We start from the raw sequence: 25,225 nt of genomic DNA, 5'->3' as shown, positions 1-25,225 counted from the left end.
GGAGCGGCCGCGGCGGCGCCATTTTGCGGCGGTGCGGGAGGCGCGGGCGGGAGGTGGCTGTGGTGGTAGTGCCGGTAATAGCGGCAGTAGCGGTAACGGTGGCGATAACAGCGGCCGTGGGTGTTGCTGCTGCTAATCGGGACTAGCGTCCCCCGTTCGCCCCAGCCCCCTTGGCCAGGACTCTGCCGACATGAGCGACGTGGAGGAGAACAACTTCGAGGGGAGGGTGAGTGGCCTCCCCTGCGCGGGCCGTGTCGAGGGGGGGGATCGGACCCGGGGGCGGCGGGTGGCGACACTCGGCGTCCTCGGGCCTAGCGGAGGTGGGGACAGCGCAGGTTGGCTCTAAAATGGCTCCTTCAGGCGCCCGAGGCTTGCCTGGGCCGTGGGTGCCGACCCGCGTCCCTCTCCGCTGCCCTCGTCTCTCCCTCACACGCTCCCTGCTCTCATCGCCCCGGCGGGGTGCGGGCGCCGGGTCCCGGTGCTGCGGCCCGGCCCCTGCCCAGCCAGCGCAGGCTGATCCTGTGCAAACAGCGGTGCTGTATCCCCGGGGTTCCTCCGCGCTGCCCTGTTCCCTTACCGCGGTCCCGAGCCGCCTTGTCGCCGGGCCCGGGGGTCGCTGTCCTGCCCGTTCCCGCTCCCCTGGCCGGGCCGCCGAGGCCTCCTCCCGCCCGAAAGAGGAGGGATCCCGCGTCCTTTTGTGCGAGGTGAGCGGTCTCTCCTGGCTCAGGAGCTGCCTCGGGCCGGGCCCCCTCCCTCCACTGGGGAGGTCCGGCCGTCGTTATTAAACCATTGAAAGTCATCGATCGTGCAGCTGAAGGCTTCCAACGAGCTGCTGTGGCTTTGTAACTTCGTTAGGCCTGTGTCTTCCCTCTGATGGCTGCGGGTTTTCATGTACACGTGTGACAGGTCCCTTCCATTTTCAGTGTTTTTGTGGTTTTGTTTTTGTTTCTTTTTTTTTTTTAGTGATGATCAAGGCAAGCAGGAATTAGAAGCTGCTTGAAACAGGAACGAAATGTGTGCCACTTCATCACAATTTACTTTTTTTTTTTTAATTTTGCAGAGGTTTTCTTTTTGTTTGTTCTTTTAAGAGATTCTTTAGAAGAACACCTGAGCATCCTCTTGGTGACTCTCTCTGATGATCCAGTGACAGCAGCCTTGCAGTTACATATATACCTACTGTCTGGGGAAAACAAGCAGTAAATCTTGGAAGAACGGCATTACCTTCCAAAAATTACTTTTGCATTACTATTGTTGCCATTTTTGTGGTGATTAAAAAGAAATCCATAGGCTGCAAGTTCTTTACCTAGCTATGCAATAACTGCTGCTGCTTCCTCGCATGAGGTAAACAAAACCTGCCCTTGTGTTGGTTGCTTGGACAAAAGGTGGCTGTGTAGCTAAGCAGTGTTGGGGTAAATAAACCGATCTCTGAAGGGGAAGCAACTAAGTTTCAGAAACTTGAGCAATGAGTATGCTTGGTTGGTTTTTTCTCTTTTTTTAAGATGACGGTAATCTCCCATTTTACAGTCAAGATTCATATCTTTAAGGATTATTTTCTTGTCTGTATTCCCAGTGTGAATTACTGTTAGGAAAGAGGTTATGTCAGGTTAGTTGTCAGAACATCGGTATTGGGCTCTTTGATGGGTCTGTTTATGTTACAAAGCTGTTCCAGCTCTGTACTTTCAGTATTTCTGCACGCCACCTCCTCCCAAATGTAGAAGTAAAATGTTTTGAGAGTACATGAAATCTGAAAAGTCCTACAGAAGCAGCTTCTGTGATTTCTGCTTATCAGTTGTTCTTTTTTCTTTGGTGATGGAAAATTTACCTACTGAAAAGAACTGCTGACTATGTTGAGTCTTCATTTGGAAAACTTCTTTTGGTTTTGCTCCCTACACTGAAAATTTTCAATCAATACGGCATAACTGAGCATAATGGGAGGTACTTGATTGATTTCTAGTTGGGTGTCTTGTGGTTCTACTGAAGAACATTTGTGAGCCTTTTTATTTTTTTTTCTTCTTCAGTAATACTGCTTTGTTGCGGTGATACTAAAATTCTTGAAGTAAGAAATTCTCTTTCAGAGTAACGTTTTATTTATCATTTCCATTGAAAGTGCTCACAGGCACAAAATTAAGCACAAGTAACTTTGAGGCTGTGATGTTTAGTCCGCTATTCCCAATTGGATAGGATTCTGTCAGGCACTGAATGTCCTGATGCTTCAGTTTGCTACATCCAGGCACTGAGCCCTGAGAGTAAAGAAGTTTTTATTGGGAGAAAGAACTGCAGAAACTGGAAGAAAGTTTGTAAAGAATCTGTTTTTGTGGAATTTGGCACAAATAAGAATTCTGAGTACCCTTTCAGTTCTTCTACCCCCTGTCAGTTTAAGTGCTAATTAGTGTGATGTGCTTTTATAACTGAATGCAGAAGGAGTAAGGGTGTTTTAAGTTTAGTTTTAGGCCTTTTATGTTTCATCTGTGTAAATGCATATTGTCCCAAAGCACTTCAGTGAGCGTTGAGTATCAGCAGAATTGTTTTAAATGCTAATTTTATCGACAGTAAGCTACTGTATGTGCTTTGCCTCTAATTTATGATTTTAAAATCATATTAACTAATGAACAGGCCATTAATAATTATGGAAATAACTTCCAATGAAATGGTTTCATTTGCACTCTTTAAAACTTCCGTTTCTAAAGTATTGGGTGTGAAATCATTGTAGAGCTTTTCCTTCTTGAACTCACTCCTTTATCGAGCTTTTTTTTTAAAGCACATGTTAATTAAATATGCTCAGACTAATCGACATCTGCTCTGTTTTTGTGTCATTTTGTTTCAACTTAAGTTCTTCATTAAGAATGTGGCTGGTTGAACAGAAGAAAGCCCCCTCCTCAAGCATGGTGATTTAATAGAAAGAAATTGACAGAGGAATTAAACATACAGTGGATGTGCTACAGCTAAGTTTACAGTCATTAAGAATAGAAAAAGACTTTAAATCATGCTTTTTATCCAGTGACTTGGTTTTGGAAACATCAAAGTACTTTATCACAACTGAATGCTTTTTTGTGAGCAGATTAGACAAATGAGGCTTTTTTTATCTTTTATTTCTGTCAGATGGCAGGCAACTCTTCCTTTCATATTTTTGGTTTTTTTTATAGGCTATTGTTTATTTGGTGTTCAATCTGTGGTGCAACTTTAGGTGTTTCCCAGAGCAATGAACAGAAGGGAGTTTGTTCAGACTCCCTGCACTTCAGTAGCTCCACTCGTAACTTAGTTAAGTTTTTTCTGTTGAGCTTCTGCTAACATTTAATTTCTGCAATTTTAACAGTTTAGTTTTCTATCAGTATTAATGTGTTGTTTGTCTAAATAGGCAAAACCTTTTATCAGAACAAGGTAAAATTGTTAGGAAAGAGATTATTTTAGATTAGTTTTCAGAAGTCCATTTTACAACTCTATATTGATTCTCTTCATTCTAATGATCTTAGGATCATACAGTGGGATAAATAGTATAATCTAATAAAACACTTGAAAATATGCATTATTTTGCACGTGGCCCATCCTGTTCAAGGAAGTGTGCATATTTCATAGGTACACACGTGGCTTTTGGATTAGTTTAGCTGTGAAAGTGCCTTATATTTGCTTCATGAAGTTTGGATGCAAAATACCTAGATACCTATGGAATTACCTAACTGATCAATTTTGTGACGATTTCTTTGGCAAAAAAAAAAAAAAAACCCAACGGTGTCAGGGTCGGGCTTGCTTAGCTATTGTATTCCACCTCTCCTGCAGTGGCCCTCTGCCACCTCTTTGGAGAGGAAGGAATGCTGCTTCCCACACCTTTTCAAATACAAGGACAATGGACTGCTAATACTCGGTGGTTCTGCATTCACTTGGAGAGTGCTGTGATCACCCTGCAGTGTGTAATGACAATGTGGGAGAGTTTTTCTGGAAGTCTGATTTTTAATTTTTATTGTTTTAATCAAGCTTAATAAATTCTGCATTGTTCTGGACTTTGTCAGCTGGGAAGACTGCTCCTTTTGAACGCTGTCTTCCATGTGTGGTAGTGGAATGACTACAGGACCCTCCCTGAAGAGGTGTATTTTCAAGCCTCAGTGAGAAGATGAGCTTGTAATTTCAAAAAGTTTATTGCTGAAGCCTTTTCCTTCTTTTTGTAAGTGGGATCATTGAGAAATACATTGTTTGCTTATGTTAGTAACTTTTAAAATATCCATGTCTTCTAGGTAACAACTTAGAAGATGCTTTATATACAGAAGCTTATTATGCATGCTATTGTAATATTTATAGAAGATTAGCTAATTAAGGGATCCATTTTATTTTTAGTGTAGCGACAGATCACAGTATGAAGCAAAAAGGATTTAACTTTTGACTTTCAAGGAAAGTTGGTAGATTCCTGCCAAAATGCAGTCTTATCCTCATAAGTGAGATGTCACTAGCTTAACAGTTTTATCCAGCAAATGTGGGCTGCTGCTAAATTCATGTTTCTTTTTTGATTGCTTATATTTTTCTGTCCCCTGCTAATAGAGTTCAACTTCATTTATTTTTTTTAGTTTGGGTGGGAGTTTTTAACAAGATTTTTGGAAATGGTATTGCTAGACCACTTGTCCTGTCCTTTTTTTTCACCCCAGGTCAAATGAATTTCACCTGAAATTTCTGTGGTTTCATGTTTGGGATTTTTTTTAAATTTCACATGCTTTTATATAGAAATCTTAGTTTAATCTTACGTAATTATTTTTTAGTTAGCATCTCACTTTAAATTTTGATAACCTTTCAGTCATACTCTGAAATTGTAAGGTGAGAGTTAGGGTAAGGCATGACAAGTTCAGGACAGAAGAGTAGTGTGAAAGAACAGGGGATTGTTTTGTTTGGTTGGTTTGATAAAGGGGTTGGTTGGTCAGTTGTTTGTTGTGGTTCCCCCCCCCCCCCCCCCCCATGTTTTTTTATCATACTTTCACTTGATGGGTGGAAAATGGAAAGAATACTTCAAGACTTCTGCAATTCTCCTCTGCATAAAAGTGTTTTAAATGCTTTTAAAATAGTAATTACATTGGAAAGTAGGATTTATTTTGAAAAATGCAAGGAATTTAAGTGATAGATAGAACTTTTTGATCAGTTAAACAGTTTCACCAGTATGGATTAAATATGTGGACTGACTGATGGCTGGCTCAGATGGATCATCTGAAGATGCTGATAGTTGTTCAGTGTCTGGGTTTATATGATTGTGGAGTAATGGGTGAGGAGGAGAGATCCTTTCCATGTCACTTTGGTTTGTTACTTCCTGGGATGAAGGAAGGTAACAAGGATTAAAAATACTCCTCAGTACTCTCTTTAAATGCTTCTAGCTGTGCATTTTATCCAGAGATTCAGTAACTGAAGCTGCAAACCGTAGATTTTGTGTTTGTCTACAATTGTGGCTCCACGTTCCAATTCCTGGTGAATCATTAGTCCCATTTCCTGGTGTGTATTTGAGGAAACCACTATGTCTTACTCTGAAGAAGCACACTGTTGCAGTTGAGTTGGGTTTTTTGTAATGATTATTGGCAGGGGGGGAGGGTGTATGGGTTTTTTTGTGTGGGTGGGTTTTTTGGGAGAGGTGTTTCCTGGGAAAAGTGTTACTGGCAGATGCAGATTTTCTTTTTTTTTTTTTTTTTTGAAAGGGAAGTCTGATCTGAAGAATATTACAAAGCTCTGTTTCTTTTCCTGCAGACTCTAGTGGCAGCAAATCTAGATAGTTTGACATGGGGATAGTGAATTTTCTGCCCACAAGTTTGTAAGGGTGAAAGTAGTGGCTGGACAGCTGCATAATGAAGCCCAAGGTATTTTAAGATAGGTACTGTTCTGTAGGAAGCTGGTGAGATGAGGAGCTGAGTTTACACTGTGTCTCATCTGTGGCCCTTAAATGACAAAGGATCTTTAGAACAGAAAGATAAAAAAATGCTGAGGACCCACAGTGCAATTTTAGTCTTTTCTCTCCTTCACAATATTTAGTTTCTGTGGTAATAACAGAGCTAAGATGAGAATGTATAGGTTGCTTTAAGACTGGTACAAAATGGAGCTATTTTAGTGCTTTGGGGTAATAGAGTTGTCTGGTTTCTACGTTAAAGATGACATATGAAGAGTGTTGAATACTTTTGTCATACGTATTGCAGAATGGATATAAGTAGTTCATGAAGAACAATTGGGTTGGTCTATGGTGTAGACTAATATACAGCTTGCTAATTGTTTAATTATAGTGGTAAGTAGAGAAGAAAAATTCTTTTAAATCTCTGTGATTCCTTGAAGCTCTGAATCCCTTAATCCCTGCCTGTAGTTTTGCTGATACAAATATTACTAGGCACTTTTTCAGCATCGTCCTTAAGTCCTTAAACTTTTGCAGGTTATTGTGATTCTCGTAGTCTCCTTTAGAAGCGTTGTAGGAGTTGTAACTAGGTGAACTATGCTGCATTAGAAGTTGAGATGTAGTTGCTTACCAATGACAGTGTGCAACTGCTATCAGGTGATCTCTCTTCAGCTGCAGTTTACATCCACAGTTACTTGGTTGAGGAAGTTTGAAATCTCTAAGAATTTACATGGTCCCCTCTGTCACTGCAGTTTTCAAGTTGTGTATTTGTGAATACAGCCCATAAAGGTCTTAAACAGATACTTTCAAAAGGACTTAACCTATGTGAATTTATGTAATATTTGCTTTTGTCAACTTTATATAGATTTGGTGTCATAGCTGGTATTATTAAAGACTCTATGGTTGGTATTGTAAGATGCTTCAGTTGAACAGCTAGGAACAGTAAGCGGACTTCTACATTGTATGGGATCAATTGTGTCCATGGTATTTTTGGCACCTCCTAACACTTCTAGGTTGTGCAGGATCTGGGGGTGGGATGGGGGGTTGCTTTTGTTCAAGTTTCCAGAGTTCTTGTTCAAGAATTGATCTTTCAGATGTAAAAAGTATGGACAATGCAGTATCCTTATGAAGGAGTGTCTGAGGAGGGTGAATTCTTTGTCTTTTTATTGAAGGGTGTTTTCTAAATCTGATGTAACTTCGAATGTTTTTCTTTATTACTCATCATTTTTACTAGGGAGAGAAATACAAATAGTTCTCAGAGAAATTGGCAATTGTTGCAAGGGATAAGTTACAAAGAGAAGAAATTAAGAGGCTGTCAGACATTGAAGAGTACAGAGGCGAGGTAACAACAGAGGAGAGTTGTTAGTACAGAGGCGAGTAACATGATAAAAAAATCATGTTAGTGGTTATAAGAGACATTTTTCTTTATTGCAAACAGTGGATTTCAAATGTTAAACCACCGAAATTGGTAATATTTAAAGGCATGTACATAATTTATTTCAGTGAAGTCCTGTAGTTAGCTCAGTACATAGCCATCTTCATAAGGGATGCATGGTCCACCATTCACAGCAAAGCTTTGAACTTGGCCTTCATTGTTAAAGTTTGGCAGGACTATCATCCTAGTAGATGACATTCTCCATGAGTCCTTTGTCCTTTTTATTGAGGTAAAGAGGAATGGTAGTGTGGCTGCAATAGTTCTTAGTAAGAAGCTGCTCAGGTTCCATTTCTGGTGAATTTCATGTCTTGAATTATGAAGACAGCATTCTTTGAAAAAGAGCTCCAGCCCAAGGTAGTGAAGAATTTTAACTGCAAAAGAAACTGCAAATCTGGACATAGGTAGAGTAAGAAAGAGAAAAAATTGTGGGCATGGTCAGGAGGAGAAATCATGCAAATAAACATGAAATGTAACACCTGTGGGAGGGGAACTTGGTATGCATTTTTTCGTTAAGTATTTTGTAAAGTTACAAATGTATATAGCATACTGTTCTGTAGGAGTTTTTATAGCTAAGCTCCCTAGAAATGCTGTACACTGTAATATGTGAGGAAATCCTAACCTGCTCTTTGTTTGCTTGTTTTCCTAGTTTTTCTCTTGTGTGCCTTACCATGCAAGAAAAAAACCCCTCCTGTTTTTACTTCTATTGGATTGTTTTAACTATACGGTTCTACATCTTAGTTTATATGGATTATATAAGGAAAACAGGATAACAATGAGGAAGAAAAAATAGGATGAATAATAATTGATGTTACTTAAACCTATGTGCATGTATTATGTGAGTAAGTATGTGCATAGATAGGTTTTGACTGGAAATCTTTGACCATTCTGTTGAATTGAGTGTCTTAGTAATCTGTAGGAGTAAAATTTGGGATATTTAATACTGAGAAACACATAGTTATTATTTTAGGGGGGGTAATCAACAGTTCAGTATATTTGTGCTAATTAGTTTTTAGAGTATCTATGTATCTTATGAAAAAAATCTCAGAGGGGAGGAGGGTAGCTTTGCAAATACAGTAAAACACTTAGAACTCAGTAAGCTTATTGTTAGAACATAGACACTTATACAGTTTTAAAGATACTTTTTAAAGTTGTTTTATAAAATAGTTTCTTGCACTTTACCTGCTGGCTTTTCAATTTGGTAGATAACATCTGAACTCCAGCAGAGTTTTATAATCCCCACGTGCTTAAATATACTAAATGTTCTTTTTCCATTAAGGTTAATGTTCGTGAAGAAATTGAAGAGTTTTTTCCAAGAATGTGGAAGATAAATCAAGATAAAAGAAGGCTAATGAAAAGTATTAAAGATCAGAAAATTAAAATTGAATGGGGGAAAAAATTGAACAGAAGATTGGTCAGATAGAAGCACTTGAATATTTTTTTAAGGCTATAATGAATTGTTTGAATTGGGGAAGAATACACGAAGTATGAAAAATGAAAAACTCAATGAAGAATGAAGAAAAGTAGAAAGCAAGAGTGAAGTAGAATTAAAAGAATCTGGAAGAATGAATGGGTCCTAGGTTAAGTAAATGTATGGTTTATGTTCCAGTGTCTGTATGATCAAGTTGTAGATGAATTTGCATGATTACTTAGTTAATAGAGAATTGGTGATCTGGTTCAAGCAGGGACCTATTTGAGGCAAGCATACAATATTAACAGTGGGTTAGCAAAATGAAATTTGTTTTGGAGGGTATTGCCTAACCATTTGTTTTTCAGGAGCAATCAATATAATAGAATTACTGTACTTTAAATGTTAGGAGTTAGGCATTTACACAACCAATACCATTTTTAATACTGTCTTTTTTGTTAGGAGTCTCGCTCCCAGTCAAAGTCTCCAGCTGGGAGTCCTGCTCGTGTAAAATCAGAGAGCAGGTCAGGATCTCGCAGTCCATCGAGGGCTTCCAAACATTCTGAATCGCACTCTAGGTCAAGATCAAAATCAAGGTATGTCGAGAAAGTTATTCATGTCAGCTCAGCGTTACTGCTGTTATTTTGGTAGGTTGATGAAGTTTCTTTTCCCCATTGTAAAAAAATACAGACTTTTTGGGATGTATTAACAGGGATATGTTAATTTGCCTGTTTGTGCTCATATAGGTGGGCAAAGTTGGGAAATGATTTCATGGGTATGAATAGAGAATAATACTACAGAAGTAGTAATGTAGAAATCACGACTGAAGATTCTCTCTTCCAGAAGAGAGAGAATACATGGCATTTCAATTTTGTGAAGCTCCTGCTTCCTTCTCCCGAAATTGTTCATGAGGGAATTCTTGTGTGGACCTCTCCTTTGTGGGGGGGGAAAGGTCAAGTGAGGCCTGGTGCAAAGGTATGAGGGTTAGATAAAAAGAGTAAGCTGTCTAACTGTTGGAAATATTGGAAAACAGTGTTTGTGAACGTTCTTTACATTCTTTCATTGGAGGCTTAAAAAATATAATAAAAAACTATGTCTTAAATTTGGCGTGGTCTTCATTTATGAGGGTTTTAAGATTTAAATTCATTTTTCAATTCTGCACGTGTCTTCTCTGTCTTTCTCTACCCCGAGTATGGATATGTGGAGGTAAAGCTTTATAGGTTTCAGTTCTGATGGAGTTTGATCAGAAAAGAAATGTCTTGGGCTTTTTTCTCTAAATATGCCATATAAATTACATGGTTTATACTACCTACCTTCTCTATTCCCTTTTAGCAACATGTTGATGAAAATGGGGAGAGCTGCTCAATCTTTCTTTAACAACCACAAGAGAAACCAGAAAACACCATTTGTAGCACTAGAGGGGAAAGAGGAATAGTCTTACGTTGTTTCTCCTTCCCAGTTCTTGGGAGAGATCAGTAATACATCTTCTCTATACACTTTATACCAGAGCAACTGAAAGAGTTGCTGTGCTCTGAATTGCCAAAGTTCAACTAATGTTAGTTTCTCTTCTCACCATGTTGAGCCACGTGATTACCTACCTGTTTTAATTAGCTTATTATCAGCAAGACATTTGTGAAGAAGTGTTTGAGTAGAGCAGATGTTTGGGGTTTGCTTTTTTTGTCTGGAGTAATTTTCATGCCTAGACAAACTTTGCTTGTAGATATTGCAGCACTGTAGTCCTGCCAGATATTTCATTTTTTCAGTCAAAACAGTACTTTACAGTGTGGCATATCTAGTTTCTGTGCCACTGTTGTTAGTTAGATAGTTAGATAGTTGTTAGTTGGATAAGCAGCCAAGCTGATGTAAGTTTAAGCTCTGAAATTCCTGAAAACTGTTATGATTATAATCCTCAGTGCTTTTTCTCTAGAAAATGTACTGTTTACAGTTCAATAAATTACAACCATATGCATATGACCTGACTGAAGGCTTTCTTTTTGTCGAAGATCCAGGTCCAGAAGACATTCGCACAGACGTTACACTCGTTCCAGATCCCATTCTCATTCCCATAGGAGACGTTCTCGAAGCAGATCATATACACCAGAATACCGCCGTCGCAGGAGCCGTAGTCATTCTCCAATGTCCAACAGAAGAAGGCACACTGGCAGCAGAGTATGTCATGTTCAAAAAGGCTGAGTATCGACAAAACAATTGCTGCTTGTATTAGTGTAGTCCAGGTTACCTGCAGGCTGAGTTTGACCTGCTGTTTTGTCACTGGAGGATACAGGAATTGGGTGGGAGTGGGGAGCAATCTCTGTCTTTACAGCTGAGCACTTACTTTTTGGACCTGCAACTCACAGGCAGGGAAGTTGTAGAATTTAATTGAAAAACATTCTTTTGCAGGTATGGTGACATGGGCATCAGTCAGCTCTAGAAGTTGAGTTGTTCTGATTTTTTTTTTTTGTTAAAAAAAGTATATGTAACATTTACAAAAATGAGACCACATCTGTGTGTGCTGGCAACCTGAAAGTATTGATAAGATTGACAGAGGGATCCATAGAAGGAAATTTCCAAGTGTTTATTTGCTTATAGAGCATATGTTGAAGGTTGCTTGTGATTTTATCCTTCTGATTATTTAATTTGGTTTACCTTGAAGTAAAGCCCCGTATTGTAAGTCTTCATGGTAGACTAGAAAAATTTACAGTTGTGAAAAGGAGGTGCAGTAAGTCTTTCAAAATGTAGATGAGAAGTGTCTCTGTATTAGCAGGAGGAAGTATAGCTACACCAACCAAAATCTGAAATACTAATCTTGTCATTCTGAGATTTCTCCCAGTGTCCTTCTTTGTAATGACAGAATGGTTGGGGTTGAAAATTGGAGGGCAATTTTGCCATTTCTTTTCTTGTAGAGAGAGCTTGCATACTGGGTTGATGTGAGGCAGTACAAAAACCTAATACAGAAGCTGCCCTTTAGTCCTCTGCAATCACCACTTCTAGTGGTGATGTAATTGTCACTTGGAACTTAGGGTCTGCAGACTGATCTCAGTGCTTCTCTTCCCTTAGAAAAATTAATAGGGTTTAAATGTAAGAGGAATGTTAAAAAAGGGCAGCAGGTATGGCTGTGTGGAGGAATTTACCCAAAGAATTATTTAAAAGACAGATTTCTATATACTTACAGGATTCCAGTAATAAAATTAGTATCACTGCCAGTGCCATTGAACTATCGGATTGAAATATGGAGTAAAAAAATACATATCTTGATGTGTATAATTAAAACTTTTGAATTACAAACTGCCAGGTCTTGTGCTCTTCAGCTATAGTGAGGAATTGCAGAATATTCATGTCTTAAAACAGAAGATTGAACTTTGACAAATGGAAAGAAAGGAACTTCAAATATAAGAATAGTGCAGGCATCTTATTTTCACAATGGGTTCCTGAACATATGCACTGAAAAAAATATGACAGAAGATCTAAACCTTTTCAGTCTTTGAATCAGGCTGAAAAGCAGGCTCTGAGCCATAAATTACTATGCATAGATGACTTACCTGAAACTGAAATACAGATTTCAGCTGTGTCAGCTTCCAGTTGTTATTTTGGCAGAAACATTAAATCTCTGTGCTTGTTTCTGGTGTTCTAAATTGCTGCATCTAGTGTTATGGGTGCCAGACACCTAACTGAAAAACATGTTGATTTTGATCAAAATAATTCTTACAGAGGATTTGGCATTAGATACTAATTCTCTGGCATGTAGAGAAATTTTGAACCTAAAAGAGGACTTGTACCTTTTACTGTTAGATATTCGACTTTGTCTAGTTGAAGTGAAATTTATTAAGTATCCCACATCATGATAGAGAGTGAAGAGTTTTGTGCTAAAGAGATATGCATGCTCTTGGATTACTGTTTCACAGAACTGGCCTTCAACACTTGTTGCTCTCTAGCTGAAAGAATCAGGTGCCTTTAATCCAGTTTACAAGTGGAAAGATTAACTCACAAATGTAAATATTGACTTTCAGTATATTGGATAGGAAATGCTGAGGTGGAGGAAGTTTCAGTAGAAGCTAGATTATAGTTCAATTGTCTGTGCTTAGGAGCTCAAGTGCTTACATGTAGTGTGGGCAGCTGGAGGCAGTGTGCACTCTATAGTGCCTGTGATGACCATGCAAAAGGGCTGACGGTGGGAGTTCAGGCTGGCCAAGCTATTCTCAGCACAGATTTGTGTCTGGTGTCTGCCCCTTGTTGGTAATTTCAGTATGAAATTCTAATAGCTTGGGTTCCTCTTGTTCTGTAGCTTTTCTGTAAATCAGAATGCTAAATTTTATCAGCTGAGTTTTTTACAAACATGAGGAGCTTGTCTTGGTCTTTTTTCTAAAATTAAAACCGTTGAAAGTAGTTGTTTTTTGAAACGATTTTACAATTAGAATGGTAACTGTTAAAGTGTTAAGCTGAGTATTATCTGTTTAGTTTTCTTCAGATTAAATTTTTTATAACTGAAATTACTAACTAAATTTATAACTAAAATTAATTTGAGTTGAACATTTGTGTTACCAGGCTAATCCAGATCCAAATACCTGTCTTGGAGTGTTTGGTCTCAGTTTGTACACTACTGAGAGAGATTTACGTGAAGTCTTCTCCCGTTACGGACCTTTGACTGGTGTCAATGTGGTTTATGATCAACGGACTGGACGATCAAGAGGATTTGCTTTTGTTTATTTTGAAAGAATTGATGACTCTAAAGAGGTAAATGCATGCTTTGCTGCTTTTTTCAGGTGTGCTCTTTACGCATTATCTTCATTAACTGTCTGTAAAAAAAAAAAGACAAGTTTTTGAGTGTGTATTCACTAGCAGATTCTCACACGGAGTGCTTTGTTCAAGCACTTCTAAAATGAAGAATTTTAGTTCCGTGTTCAGATGCATGGGCAGATTTTGAGCATCAGCTGTCTGTATTAAATCACCAATGAGCGCTGGTCTTTGATTTTAGTCTGTTACTTCAAAATGCAAATAAATCCTTAAGGCTTCTATGTCTAAAGTATTTTTGAAGCATTTTGGAAGTCAAAGTTTTACATGGTTTTCTGAAGGAAAATTCTGGAGATTCCCTGTGCATTTTTTCCTTTTAGGCATGTCATTGTACATTTGAAAAACAGTGGGTTTTGTCTTGATTTGTGCCTTGGTCGGTTGCTTTCCTGGTTGTTTAACAGATAGCTGTTAATAGCTAGACTGAGTTGTTAGTATAATTGATCTGTAAGGAAAGAAACAAAGAATATGAATAGCAGTCTGTGTTATGATTCACCACAACATACAATAAGCAATAGGTTTTTTTACCCCTGTAATGATACCATGAACTTTACCACATTTACTGAAATTTGTAGATAAAGTTGCTATTAAAAGTAAAGACACTCTGTAAAAATGCCTTTAAGCCTGCATTGTGTGCGTCTCTTTCTTTGGGACAGAGTCACAGACTTCATCTTGTTTTTGGATTAATAGGTTTGGCCAGATGTGCTGTTTGATTCTGTGTGCATTTGCTAAGTTTATTTATAAGGAGATACTAAATATGACTCCTCTCTTTATAGATCATTTAGTATTGAAGGCAGGGAGAATGACAGCTCTGGAACCTATCAGGAGCTGAAAAATAACAACTCTGATGCTACTTGATGATATTTAAATGAAAAAAACTTGGATTACTCGATTGAACTATACTTAGTTCTTGTGTTTGACTTTGGTATGGTCCAACTGAGAATCAGTTTATGGGAAGAGTAGTCTTGTAGATATATATATGTGTGGTTGTTGCAGGTTATAGATCTAAATAAAAGGACACAAAACTTCCTTCTTGTCCCTTCTGTATTTTCCTGCACTCTCAGTTGGAGAGGTTGGTAGAGAGGTTAATGGGGTGGATAGCTGTATATCCATTTGTCTTTAATGGCCTGCTCTGTTCTAACTTCTAGCATTGTATTTCTTTGCATACTGAATTTGTTGGGATTTTGAAAAAGTGGTTTTTTGTAGAACATTTCACGTTGAAATATTTGCACAGTATTCCCTGGCACATTCATATACCAGTCTTGTCTGTTTTACAGCTTCACATGTCTTTAGAGGTAGATTTTTTCCTGGTTGCCACAGGCAATGGTCATGCATGATACCATGCATTTCTTAAAATGTTCCGTGTAAGTAGCATGAAGTAACTTGTTTAGTATAAAGCTGTTTTGGCAGATGCTATGAAACTGGAATGCAAAGGAAAACAAAAAGGGATGTTGCTTCCATTCAGAAATACAGAAGTAAAGGTTAGGGCCTTAAGCAGGAACTGAAATAATTTGGAATGTAATTAAACCCATTTTTCTTTTCTCCAACGGGTTGGTGCCTGAAGAGGAGGAAAGGATGCAAACTCTCCCAATACATGCAATTTAAATAACTGAAATACTTCGGCAAGAAAGACAGAAGCAAAACTTGTTTATTTGACTTATTTCATGAGCCTTGAGGACAGATTTGAAGATGACAATAAGTGGCAGCTGGTGTAGAAAAAGGGGAGATATATAAATGTAGGTATATACAGACATATAGATAGATAGCTGTAGGTGTGAAATTTTGTGACAGGCCGTGTATGAGAACACTGAAGGAAATGTAGTAATTCTTTATTTGGAAGACAGTCTGAAAAGTTGAGTATGCATAAAAGCAATGACACTTTAATTACTTCCATTCTGAGTAACTAACTCCTCTTAAAAATAATAATAATTTTAAAAACTCCAACCAACTAAAACCAGTAACCAGAATCCCAAACCTTCAACATCCTAAACATCTAAATAAAGAGATGATATTTTGAACTAAGTTCCAGCCCTTTTAAAGATGGATTGATTAAATGAGAGTAGAACTCTAGAGAAAAATGAGGATTTTTCATAATCTCTACTGTTACCCTTCAGGAAGGCTAGCACAGGGAAGCTTCTCAGCAGGCATACTCTGAAATACAGGTAATACTACAATTTTACATCAAATTAATTATGAGTAGTTGTGTTCAAACTTTCCTAACTTAAAAGATGGATCAGTGTCAGTTGTGCATGGATTCTCGTGCAGCTAAAATTCCTCAGGATCTTTGTCATCTGTTACCACTTTTACAAACTGGATCAGTTATTGAACTAGTTTAGATGTTGCTGTGAGTCATGATTCTGAAACCAAGTTGTGCAGTGTCCATATGATGGTAAAGACATTTTGAGCTGTCAACTAGATTGATGTATTGGAACTCCAAAGACAATGTAAAAATTGCATTTCTTAAAGGTGATAGTTCTCGGTGTCCTAAAAATACAGAAGGGGCAGTTGTAAAGTTTATTTTTATTTAAACTGTTTTACAGTTTCAGAATTTTAGATTACGACATCATAGCAGCCTTCTTGTTAGCTGTTCATGAGCATCTTGATTGTAAAGAGGAACAGAAGCTTAGCTTTTGATAACTACTACACAAAAAAGCTGCCAAAGCATCACAGTAGCTTCAGACATTCCACTGTAACAGGACTGAGGAAGAAGTTTTCAAAGCATGTGTCCAGTCCAGGAAATTTCTTGTAGAGTATGTTCTATTCTGTTTGAAACTCTGCCAAGGTTAAGATGAAACTTCATGATCAGACAGAAGGTTCCTTTTTCATCAGATGTCTTTTATTGCAGTATAGTGTTTGCAGAATAACGCTGGACTGGATTCTTAGGTTTTGATCCATATTGAAGATGCTTGTGTACACTGTTTTTAGTTCAAAGTGTGATAGCAGACAGTAAATGTCAAGGACTGATGGATGTCTGGGAAACAACTGATGAATGTCTAATGATTGTATGGAAACCTGAGGATTTGCTGTGCCAATGTTCTTGTCTGTCAGCTTGTTCAAAGCCTTTTTGAAAAGCTTCTGTCATTGTGTACCTGTTTTTAGAATGGGTATAGTGGGTTTTGTTTATTGTAAAGTTGTTTTATTTCAAGAAGTTGTTGGTTTTTAAAAATACTTGGTATTGCTTTTTTGCCTTGGATAGTGCAGTGTCTTGTCTTGGCCACCCTTTTCCAACCTCAGAATGTGCAAGTCCTTTGCATGTGCAATATGCAAAGGGCAATATCTGTCAACATCTGTTCAAGACTTGTTTCTCACACTCTTAGATAGTTAGCAGTAGTGGCAACGCTGGCATGCAGCCAGTGTTGTAATGTTGTTTTGCAATGTTTTCACTAAATTACAGAGGATATTCATCTGCCCATCACATAAGGATTTTCCTCCTGTGTATAAGAGGATTACAAACTTCTATGTACCATGATGAGAAAAAAATTAGGTTGATGGGGGAGGAATTTATTATCTTACTTAACAGTAAGTTGAGAAAATCATGAGTGAAAGGTGCTGGCTGTTCTAGGGATGTGGTTCTTACTACAGTTACCAAGGATGTCATATGCTAGTAAACCAGCTTTTCAGTAGCTCAGACTGTGAAGTGTTAGTTGTTTAAACTGAGGCTACTGTGAGTGTACTGTCTGTAGGAGGAACTCATCTAAGAAGCATCAGCTACAGCAGCTCTTGGCAATATGGAATTTTCTAATCCTAGTTAGATATTCTTCTTCAAAAAGTTTTGAGTGTCTTTCTAGAACCATTTTCTGAAGTGCTATTCATTAACAATCAACACAAACCAGTAACAACATTCAGTTGGCAAAGACCAGAATAATAATGGAGTTTATCAGTTCCACTTGAAAAACATATAATCTGTGGTGCAAGCAGACTAGCTTAGAACCGGCATTACTGAACAAAACTCCTGTGGCTTGTTGAAGAAATGGTTAAGTATTGTTCATGGTATCAAAAACAACCCTTGATATACCAGAAGAGAGCACTAGAAGGTCTCAAATGTTTGGAATTACAAGTTACATACTTCTGGAGACTCTGAAATTCCATGAAATCCTGCTAATACTTGCAAGAACATCCAGTTCTTCATTCTGGTTCTCTAAAATACTGTAATTCTTGACTCTGAAGCTCTAAAGTATGCTTTAAAGATAATACATTGAATCTATCAATGCTGAAGCTCATAATTGTATATGTTTAAACGTTACCATTGAAATCTCAAACTAGAGAATGTAAATTGAATGTTGTTCAAAGTGAAATGGACACTTGAATTGAACTTGGCAGACTGCAGCAAGTGTAAAAAGATGAGTTTCTTAATTTCTTTATTAATTCCATCAGATTTTTTTTCACAATTTTCTTTTAGTGCTTCTCAGTAAATCCAGAAGTGAATGAGTAATCGATTACTGGAGAGAGGAATCTAATCCATTGTGTCTTTCATCCCTTGCTGTACCTGTGATGGAGTGGAGATGATGTTTTTATCAGTGTCGTTAAATGCAGTAGAGAAGAACTTCCAGTAAAAAACAAAGAAACCCCCAAAACTACAGTGAGGGAAAAAAAAAAAAGGCAGTACCTTATGTAGTTATTTTTAAATCATGAGAAGACATTTTCGAAATAAGTTACAGTATAAACTGCTTGTGTTTGACTATTTAAGCATATTCAGTCTGTATATTGCTAACTTTGTAGTGATTGAAAGTTATTGAAATAGTTATCCAGACTGAAAGTCTTTAATTTTTTTAGTGGGTTCTTGATTAACTAATACCAACCACCCATGTAAATTTCTGCATTTAATTAAAAGTTCTGTTTCCAAACTTATTTTACTCTTATCTACCTAATTGGTCATACATGTAGAAAACATTACATAGTGCATTAAATATCAAATGACACTGAAATCTTTCTTAAATTTAATGCTTTCTGACTTTTTTGAGCCACTGGAGATGATACTGTGGTTCAGGAACTGCTCATTTTGTCAAACTAACACCTTATAGATAATCAGTTTTCTTATAATGGATAGTCTGCTGAAGGTTTAAAACTCTAAAACTTTAAAAATGTGATCCAAGATTGAACCTATGCCATTCTCAGTGCTAGTTCTGTTTTCTGACTGCAAACATGTAGGTGTCTATTCTAGCCTACAAAAACAAAGTTTTCTGTAGAATTTGCTACCAGAATTAATATTATATGTTTATATGAATGCTGTGTTCTTGCTTACTGTCTTCTTGCAAAAGCCATGCAAGTCTTTTAACGACATTTGGGTATTTGGAAAATAATCCGGGTTGTAAAAATAGATTGTTGACAGTTAAATACTCCTAAGAGGGCATGGTGTATCTTAAACCCCAGTATTATTTAATTTTTTTCTTTTTAAAGTTTCATTTCATCATCTTAAATGATATTTGAGAATATCTTCAGCATTGTTAGAGAGAATATGCATTTTTTTCTCTTTGACACTCAAATATTCTTAATGTGTCAAGCATGCACACCCATAAACAGCAAGAAAAGGAAACTGAAATTTGTTTTGAATATGACATGCATTAAAACTGTAAAATCCAAAATTTTCTTGTAAACTAATTTTCAATAAAGCACAGAAATGCCAGTGTTTAGGATCTCTTATATATTTTTACATCCTTCATACAAAAATAAATACTGTTGTATCAGGTACATGAACACAAGTTTTCAGAGAGAGCTTTTTGTCATCTTGCACCAGTCCTTACCTAATAATGTCAGCTTAAGTACTTTACTTCAATACCTGAGGTGTGCATGTTAAGAGTAGTGCAGAGAATCTGGGAACCTCTTTAGAAGGAATTTCCAGTTGCTAATTACTGAATGTGAGTGATCCATAGTATTAATTGTAGGTTTTCGGTTTTTTGCCTTTGGGGAAGCAGTCAGAACTATTAAGAGGCTTTATTGGTTTTGTCCGTCTATTAAAGATATTTTTTATTTTAAAATTTTTTAGTTGACAATTACTGCTGTTAAAAGAAAATGTTTTAATATTTGGTAGGACATTAGAAATTATGACGAGGATGTCAGGAGTTCTGTGCAGTCTGGTAACAATGATCTTTATCCACTGAAATGTAACACATTTCCTGGTATTCTAAAACAAACAGGCAACTCTCAAAATTGATTCTTCATTTCTCTTGCTGGTATATTGGTCTTCTCTGTACTGCTCCCTTTGTCAAAGAACTCTTCCTCTGGAAGATGTGTTTGTTAGCTTAACCAAATAAGACAAACATGGATTTGAGGTGGCTTCTTGTCAGCTAAGCTTATTATTCTGCAAGTTGTTGACTGGACTTGAAAATGCCATGCAGCAGAAAATTTCTTACAATTTCACTTGCTACATTTCCAGAAAGATGTGTTTCATCATTGAAGATAATTTTTCAGCCAGATATTTGCAGCCTTCATTTTTAGGCTTGTGCACACATACTTTCCTAGGATGCATGCACAGATTTATTTCCTTTACATCATCCTTGTGGGGGAAAAAAAAAGGTGTTAGGGCTAGAAGGCTAAAGCTGAGGAATGTGATTTAGTCACAAAATATACCTGAGTGTATATTGAAAGACTTGGAATGCTCTTTGCTGTGCCTTGCAGTTGGCTAAATGAACACAAATCACTAGGTGGCGATATAGTATGGACACAAACAGCATTACTAAAATACAAACTCACTCTCAATAAATACATTTGTGATCATCAGTCACCTCCAGTTTGGACACAGCAGTTAAATCATATGGATATCAGGTTTCTGTATCTTCTTTACGATTTGTATATAAGTTTAGTAAGGCTCTTGTTAAAATTAAGATTTTTCAATAAATGTTTCATTATTAAAAAGAAGAAAAAATTCTTTTCTTAGAGGCACCTTCATGTTTTGAGGTTGTGTGGTGTTTTTTGCAGTAAAAAATAGCAAAGTGGTTATGTTCTTTAACTCAAGGTTGTATCAGTGTCTCTTCTCCACACATGAAAAATTAAAATAATGTGTATTGGACTAAGTGCTGTGCTTAGTGTTGAGAAGTAAGTGGTGTGTGTTGGTATTTCAGGGATCCTGTAGCAGATAACAAAAACTATTAAAAATCAAAAAACAAAATTTTAAAAATCCTTTCAAGTCTATCATTAGCTGTTAAAATTAACTGTTGTGGATTTCTTGAAGTTTGGGTTTTTAGGTTACTTTTGCATGAATATAAGTCTCAAAAGTACGCTGTGCTCCATTGAAAAACTTGCTTTGATGGTTTGAGTTTGTGAAAGGCCATTGTATTGATTCTCAGAGTGGAGAAGCTGGGGCTGGAACACCCAGCGAGTGTGTGCAGGGGCTGCAGGCAGTTCTGAAGGCACGGGCGTCTGAGCACAGACCCTTGTGTGTATCACTTAAGCGAGCTGCTATTGTGAGAGGGAGTGGGGAGGAAGGTTGTAATTAGGTATCCATGTAGGCTGAACCCGCCATTTTACTAAGCTCTGCTGAAGTAGGTCCTTGTAAGGGAGATGGCAGGAGGCTGGGAGAGCATGAAATGGCAGCCGACGAGCAGTAATCCGGCCATATGCACCCTACAGGAAGCCACTGTTTTGCACAGCTTTTGAATCCGCCCGTCCCCTCTGGGTCAGAGATGGCGGTAGGAAAGATGCAGTTTTCAGAAAAAAGCTGGTTTGCCTTTCAGTTTACCTTTCAGATGGGTAGAAGATAAATTCAAGGGAGAGTGGCTGTGTTAGTGATTAGCCTGTGCTCCCTTAAGACGGGATTGAGAGTCGCATTAGTTCAGCGCCCCAGTGCAGTCCTGTAACACCACCGACAGACAGGCATGGGGACAAGAGATGAGCCAGTCGCCACAGTGGGGCACTAGTAACCAGTCTAAAAGAGACAAGTTCCAGGCTTGTTTTTCTGGTGGAAAATTATGTGTTTGCACGTAGCCTTCCATAGTTACCAGTAGGTTGCAGATTTCACATCCCTGTTCCTCCATCTCCTGCAGGCGATGGAGCATGCAAATGGAATGGAGCTGGATGGCAGGAGGATTCGAGTGGATTATTCAATCACCAAAAGAGCACATACACCCACCCCAGGCATCTACATGGGCAGGCCAACACAGTAAGTTCAATGAATGTAAACTGAATGCTGGATTCTGGTTGAAGAAATTACTAATATGAAGAATGCTGTACTGTGGTTCACGTACATTCTTAAAACCTACTGTGGATTATTATATCTTTATTTATAAAAATACTGAATGACCTGATAATAAAAAATAATATCCAGCATGATCAATTAGTGTATACTTAGCTGGCTGAAATACTAAGGTGCCCATTTAATTTTGATTTTGATGGGAATTAGCATCAAATCCCTCATTTTTCTAGGAATTTTGAAGGTGTTTTTATTTAAATATTTAGTTTGCATAGTTTTGTGATACAGTCTTAAGCATCTGATTTACTACAAGACCACTTTTAAAAATAAAGATTTAAAATAATTTATACTCATTTATCTAATAATTTAGCTCAAGATGAAGAGTAGATATATAAAGGGGGTTTTGTTTTTGTTTTTTCTCTTCCCCTAATAGCAGTGGAGGAGGTGGTGGTGGTGGAGCGGGTCGTCGCCGGGATTCATATTATGATAGGGGGTATGACAGAGGATATGACAGATATGAAGAATATGACTACAGATACAGGTACCTTATCTTTACTTCATTTCTCTTAACAGTGGATTTGTTGATTTGTTGGAAAGTTAGATGACAAAGCATACTATTCAGTTTGTAGCAATATTCTGCATACATGCCTGTTACGTGTCAGAGCCTCATTCCCTTAGGTTTTATGGGATTGAAGTAGTCAGAATCCTCAGTGTTTACGTAATTTGGTCTTTCGTTGGGCAAGGGGTTAATTTTGCTATGTGAAGGAGATGTAGAGCATGTATCCCAGGAATCAAGTGGACAGATAAAAAGGGAACTCATTTTTCTATGCTGTATATAGAACCAGGGACAGCTGACACACACTGCTGTTTAAAAAGGGATTATTTGTAGATGGGATTTTTAATGCTTGACATTTCATAACCATCTTGCTGTTTTGAAAGTTATCTGGTTTCAGAGAATGTTGTTCAACAAGAATTGTAGGCATCTGGAAAAGCACTTCATGTGTTTGTAAGGCTAGTAAGAGTTTATTAAATTCTTTGTCTGGGAATATCTTAGAATTTAAACACATCAAATAGAGAAATATAAAAGCATTTGTTAAATAACCATAAGCCACAGCCAAATAAAGTAGAAATCATTCATGCAGGCCAAGTCTTTCAGTGCTAAGGAAGTGGTTCTGTTCTGTAGAAATGATGTGAATAAGACTTCTTTCATAATGGATGTTGTTTGGTTTCTTTTTTAATTTCCTTTAAAGGAGACGATCACCATCGCCTTATTATAGTCGATACCGATCGCGATCAAGATCCCGTTCCTATAGTCCAAGTAAGTAAATACAAGTGAATAAACAGAATCTGGCTGACATAAACATTGTTATATGAATTGATCAATAGGAATTCTGAATGTGAGAGCAAAAAAAGCTGGGCCCATTGAGATAATGTGTACAGTTAGTTTATGATTGTGTAATTAGTAATTGTGTCATCTTTTGTTTTTTCCAGGGCGCTACTGAAGATCAGAAGAGTTACAGTTGAGGACTTGATTTTTAAATACAAAGTTCAGATCTTTAGAATCCCTACTGCTTTCCCTTCCATCTTCCCTTTCTTGTCCTCCTTCCAGCTCTTTCACAAGTCTTTGGTTCATTTAGAATATACATATTTTCAGTTGAAGTATTCCTATTTTCCATCCCTTCTTATTGTAATACTCTTAAATATTGTAATTGTTGTAGTTTTTGTGTAGTAAGACATCTTGAGAAAAATATAGAGAACCCCAAAGTGCTGATACATTTTGGAAGTCATTCCTATTTTATTTCTAAAACAGTTGGACTCCTGACTAATCAGAAGAGAGCATTGATATTTTTAAAGCTTGCATGTCATATGTAGTATACACACTCGGATACTTTAACATAAACCTGCATTTCCAAGTAACTTGTTAATCTTTCTGTTAAAATGTTTACCTATTACTTTGATAAACAAGTAATGACTTCGAGTCTTTTCTGTAATGATAAATTTGCTTAGATAGTCATGAACCAGATGATTTTTTAATTTTTTTTTTTTGTCAAGTAGTTGCTTTGAAAGTAGACTATTTGAGCTAGATCAGAGTTTGGTATTTGACTGACTGGGAGAATATTTCCTTGTACACTCAAAATTAAGGCTGTGTGTTTTCTATAAAAATGTTTCTGGATTGCTACACAGTGGATAACAGTTGAAATTAAAACTGTTAAATTCCTGGGGTCTTTGTGGTACTTCATTGAATATTTCCCCTTAATTGGTGCAGGAGAAAAAATATTTATTGAACATAGCAATTAGTTATATAATTTGCTGTTCATGAAAGAAAAAATGGCCAACTTTTTGGTATTGAAATAATGATGGAGCAAGTTTTGTTTCCAGTCCGTTTTGAACTTTTGGAAGTATGAATGGAAAAACCTACAGCTATATGTAAACCTTTTTTCCCCCTCAATAAAAGTTAAGTCCACTGATAATGTGGTTTCTTGTCTTTCATTCTGCTTCTTGTGTCACTTTGGAATGTAGGTTAAACAATACTTGATACTGGGATGTGGATGATAAAGTCAGCTCTTACCTGTCTTTTCAGGAGCCTTGTCTTCCCTGAGAATCAGTATGTGGTTATATGGGATGGCTAAGCAGGGTGGGTAGTCCAGCTTTCTCTTGTGCCATCCTTGTCACTTGCTGGAGTTGTGGTGAGATGGTTGAGTGAGAGAAACGCTGTTGACTTTGTTTAGTTTTCTGGCAAGTGGCTGTTTGAATGTTGATATTGCCACAGCAAAAGGAAGAGAGCCACAAAGCCCTTGCAGCAAATTTTCATCCTGATTGTCAGGGAAGGCCAGCAAAGGAGTTTGTCATGATTTTAAGAGGGTAAGTGTATGAAATGTAATTGCATTAGCTGTTTCTGAGTGTTGGTGCCAGCAACTATTAACAAGTAGTTAAAAGAAACACCAGCACACATCTTAAACGTTTGATAGAATATGCCAGGAGAAGTTGGTGACAAAACAAGTTCTAACTGCTTATTGCTCAATACCTTTGAATCCATGATGTCTTATCCATAACTTGCAGCTGAAAATTCTTAGTAAATTGAAAGCAGAGTAGCTGAAACACTGAAGCCAAATCTTTCAACTCTGATAAATGTACCAGTATTTATTGGTGATCCAGACAAATTAGGAAATGTTAAGAAAATTGTTCTCTCTAAACCAAAGTCCCAGTATCTCAAAATAAAGAACTATTGGTATATTTAATTTTGGTTTTGTTCTTTCAAAACATGGTTAGCCAGCGTGGCACCCAGGCACAAGAAGGACTGCAAGAAGGATCCAGGGAGCTGCAGGCCTACTGGTGCCCAGGATGGTTATGGAGCAGCTCTCTTGAGTCTCATCACACATACAGGACAACCAAGGAATCGGGCCCTACCAGCATGGGTTTAGGAAAGGCAAGTCCTGACTAACTTGATCTCATCCCATGACCCACTTAGTGGGAAAGGGCTGTGGATCTTGTCTACCTGATCTGCAGCAAGGCCTGTGATCGATACTGTATCCCATGGCATTCTCCTGGAAAAGCTGGCAGTCCTGTGGTTTGGACTGGTGCACTCTTCACTGAATAAAAAGCCAGTCTGGATATCTGGCTCCAGAGGGGGGA

The 25,225-nt window shown here is 37.6% G+C and overlaps 1 protein-coding gene across 2 annotated transcripts; it reads left to right on the top strand.

Annotated features, from left to right (window-relative positions):
* On the top strand, nucleotides 1-24,063 carry TRA2A (transformer 2 alpha homolog). 2 transcript variants are annotated; one of them, XM_053971520.1, is made up of 8 exons: nucleotides 1-226; nucleotides 9,145-9,278; nucleotides 10,686-10,851; nucleotides 13,225-13,413; nucleotides 21,447-21,562; nucleotides 22,029-22,133; nucleotides 22,843-22,910; nucleotides 23,084-24,063. In XM_053971520.1, exons 1-8 carry the CDS (start codon nucleotides 191-193, stop codon nucleotides 23,092-23,094), a joined length of 825 nt encoding a protein of 274 aa, XP_053827495.1. In that variant the 5' UTR covers nucleotides 1-190; the 3' UTR covers nucleotides 23,095-24,063. The 2 variants fall into 2 exon arrangements, with proteins under 2 accessions (XP_053827495.1, XP_053827487.1); XM_053971512.1 differs by having other exon boundaries at nucleotides 22,026-22,133.
* Nucleotides 24,064-25,225: the final 1,162 nt, after the last annotated feature.

The sequence above is a fragment of the Vidua macroura genome, chromosome 1 (genome assembly GCF_024509145.1).
Source record: "Vidua macroura isolate BioBank_ID:100142 chromosome 1, ASM2450914v1, whole genome shotgun sequence".
Taxonomy (NCBI): domain Eukaryota; kingdom Metazoa; phylum Chordata; class Aves; order Passeriformes; family Viduidae; genus Vidua; species Vidua macroura.
Note: the sequence above shows the minus strand (reverse complement) of the source record. Positions and strands in the feature narration are given on the sequence as shown.

Bases quoted from the DNA above. Each gene is read 5' to 3' on its own strand.
- TRA2A (XM_053971512.1), top strand. From the start codon at position 191: ATGAGCGACGTGGAGGAGAACAACTTCGAGGGGAGG. The intron at 227-9,144 runs GTGAGTGGCCTC...CTTTTTTGTTAG, and splicing joins AGAACAACTTCGAGGGGAGG to GAGTCTCGCTCCCAGTCAAA. The intron at 13,414-21,446 runs GTAAATGCATGC...CATCTCCTGCAG, and splicing joins GAATTGATGACTCTAAAGAG to GCGATGGAGCATGCAAATGG.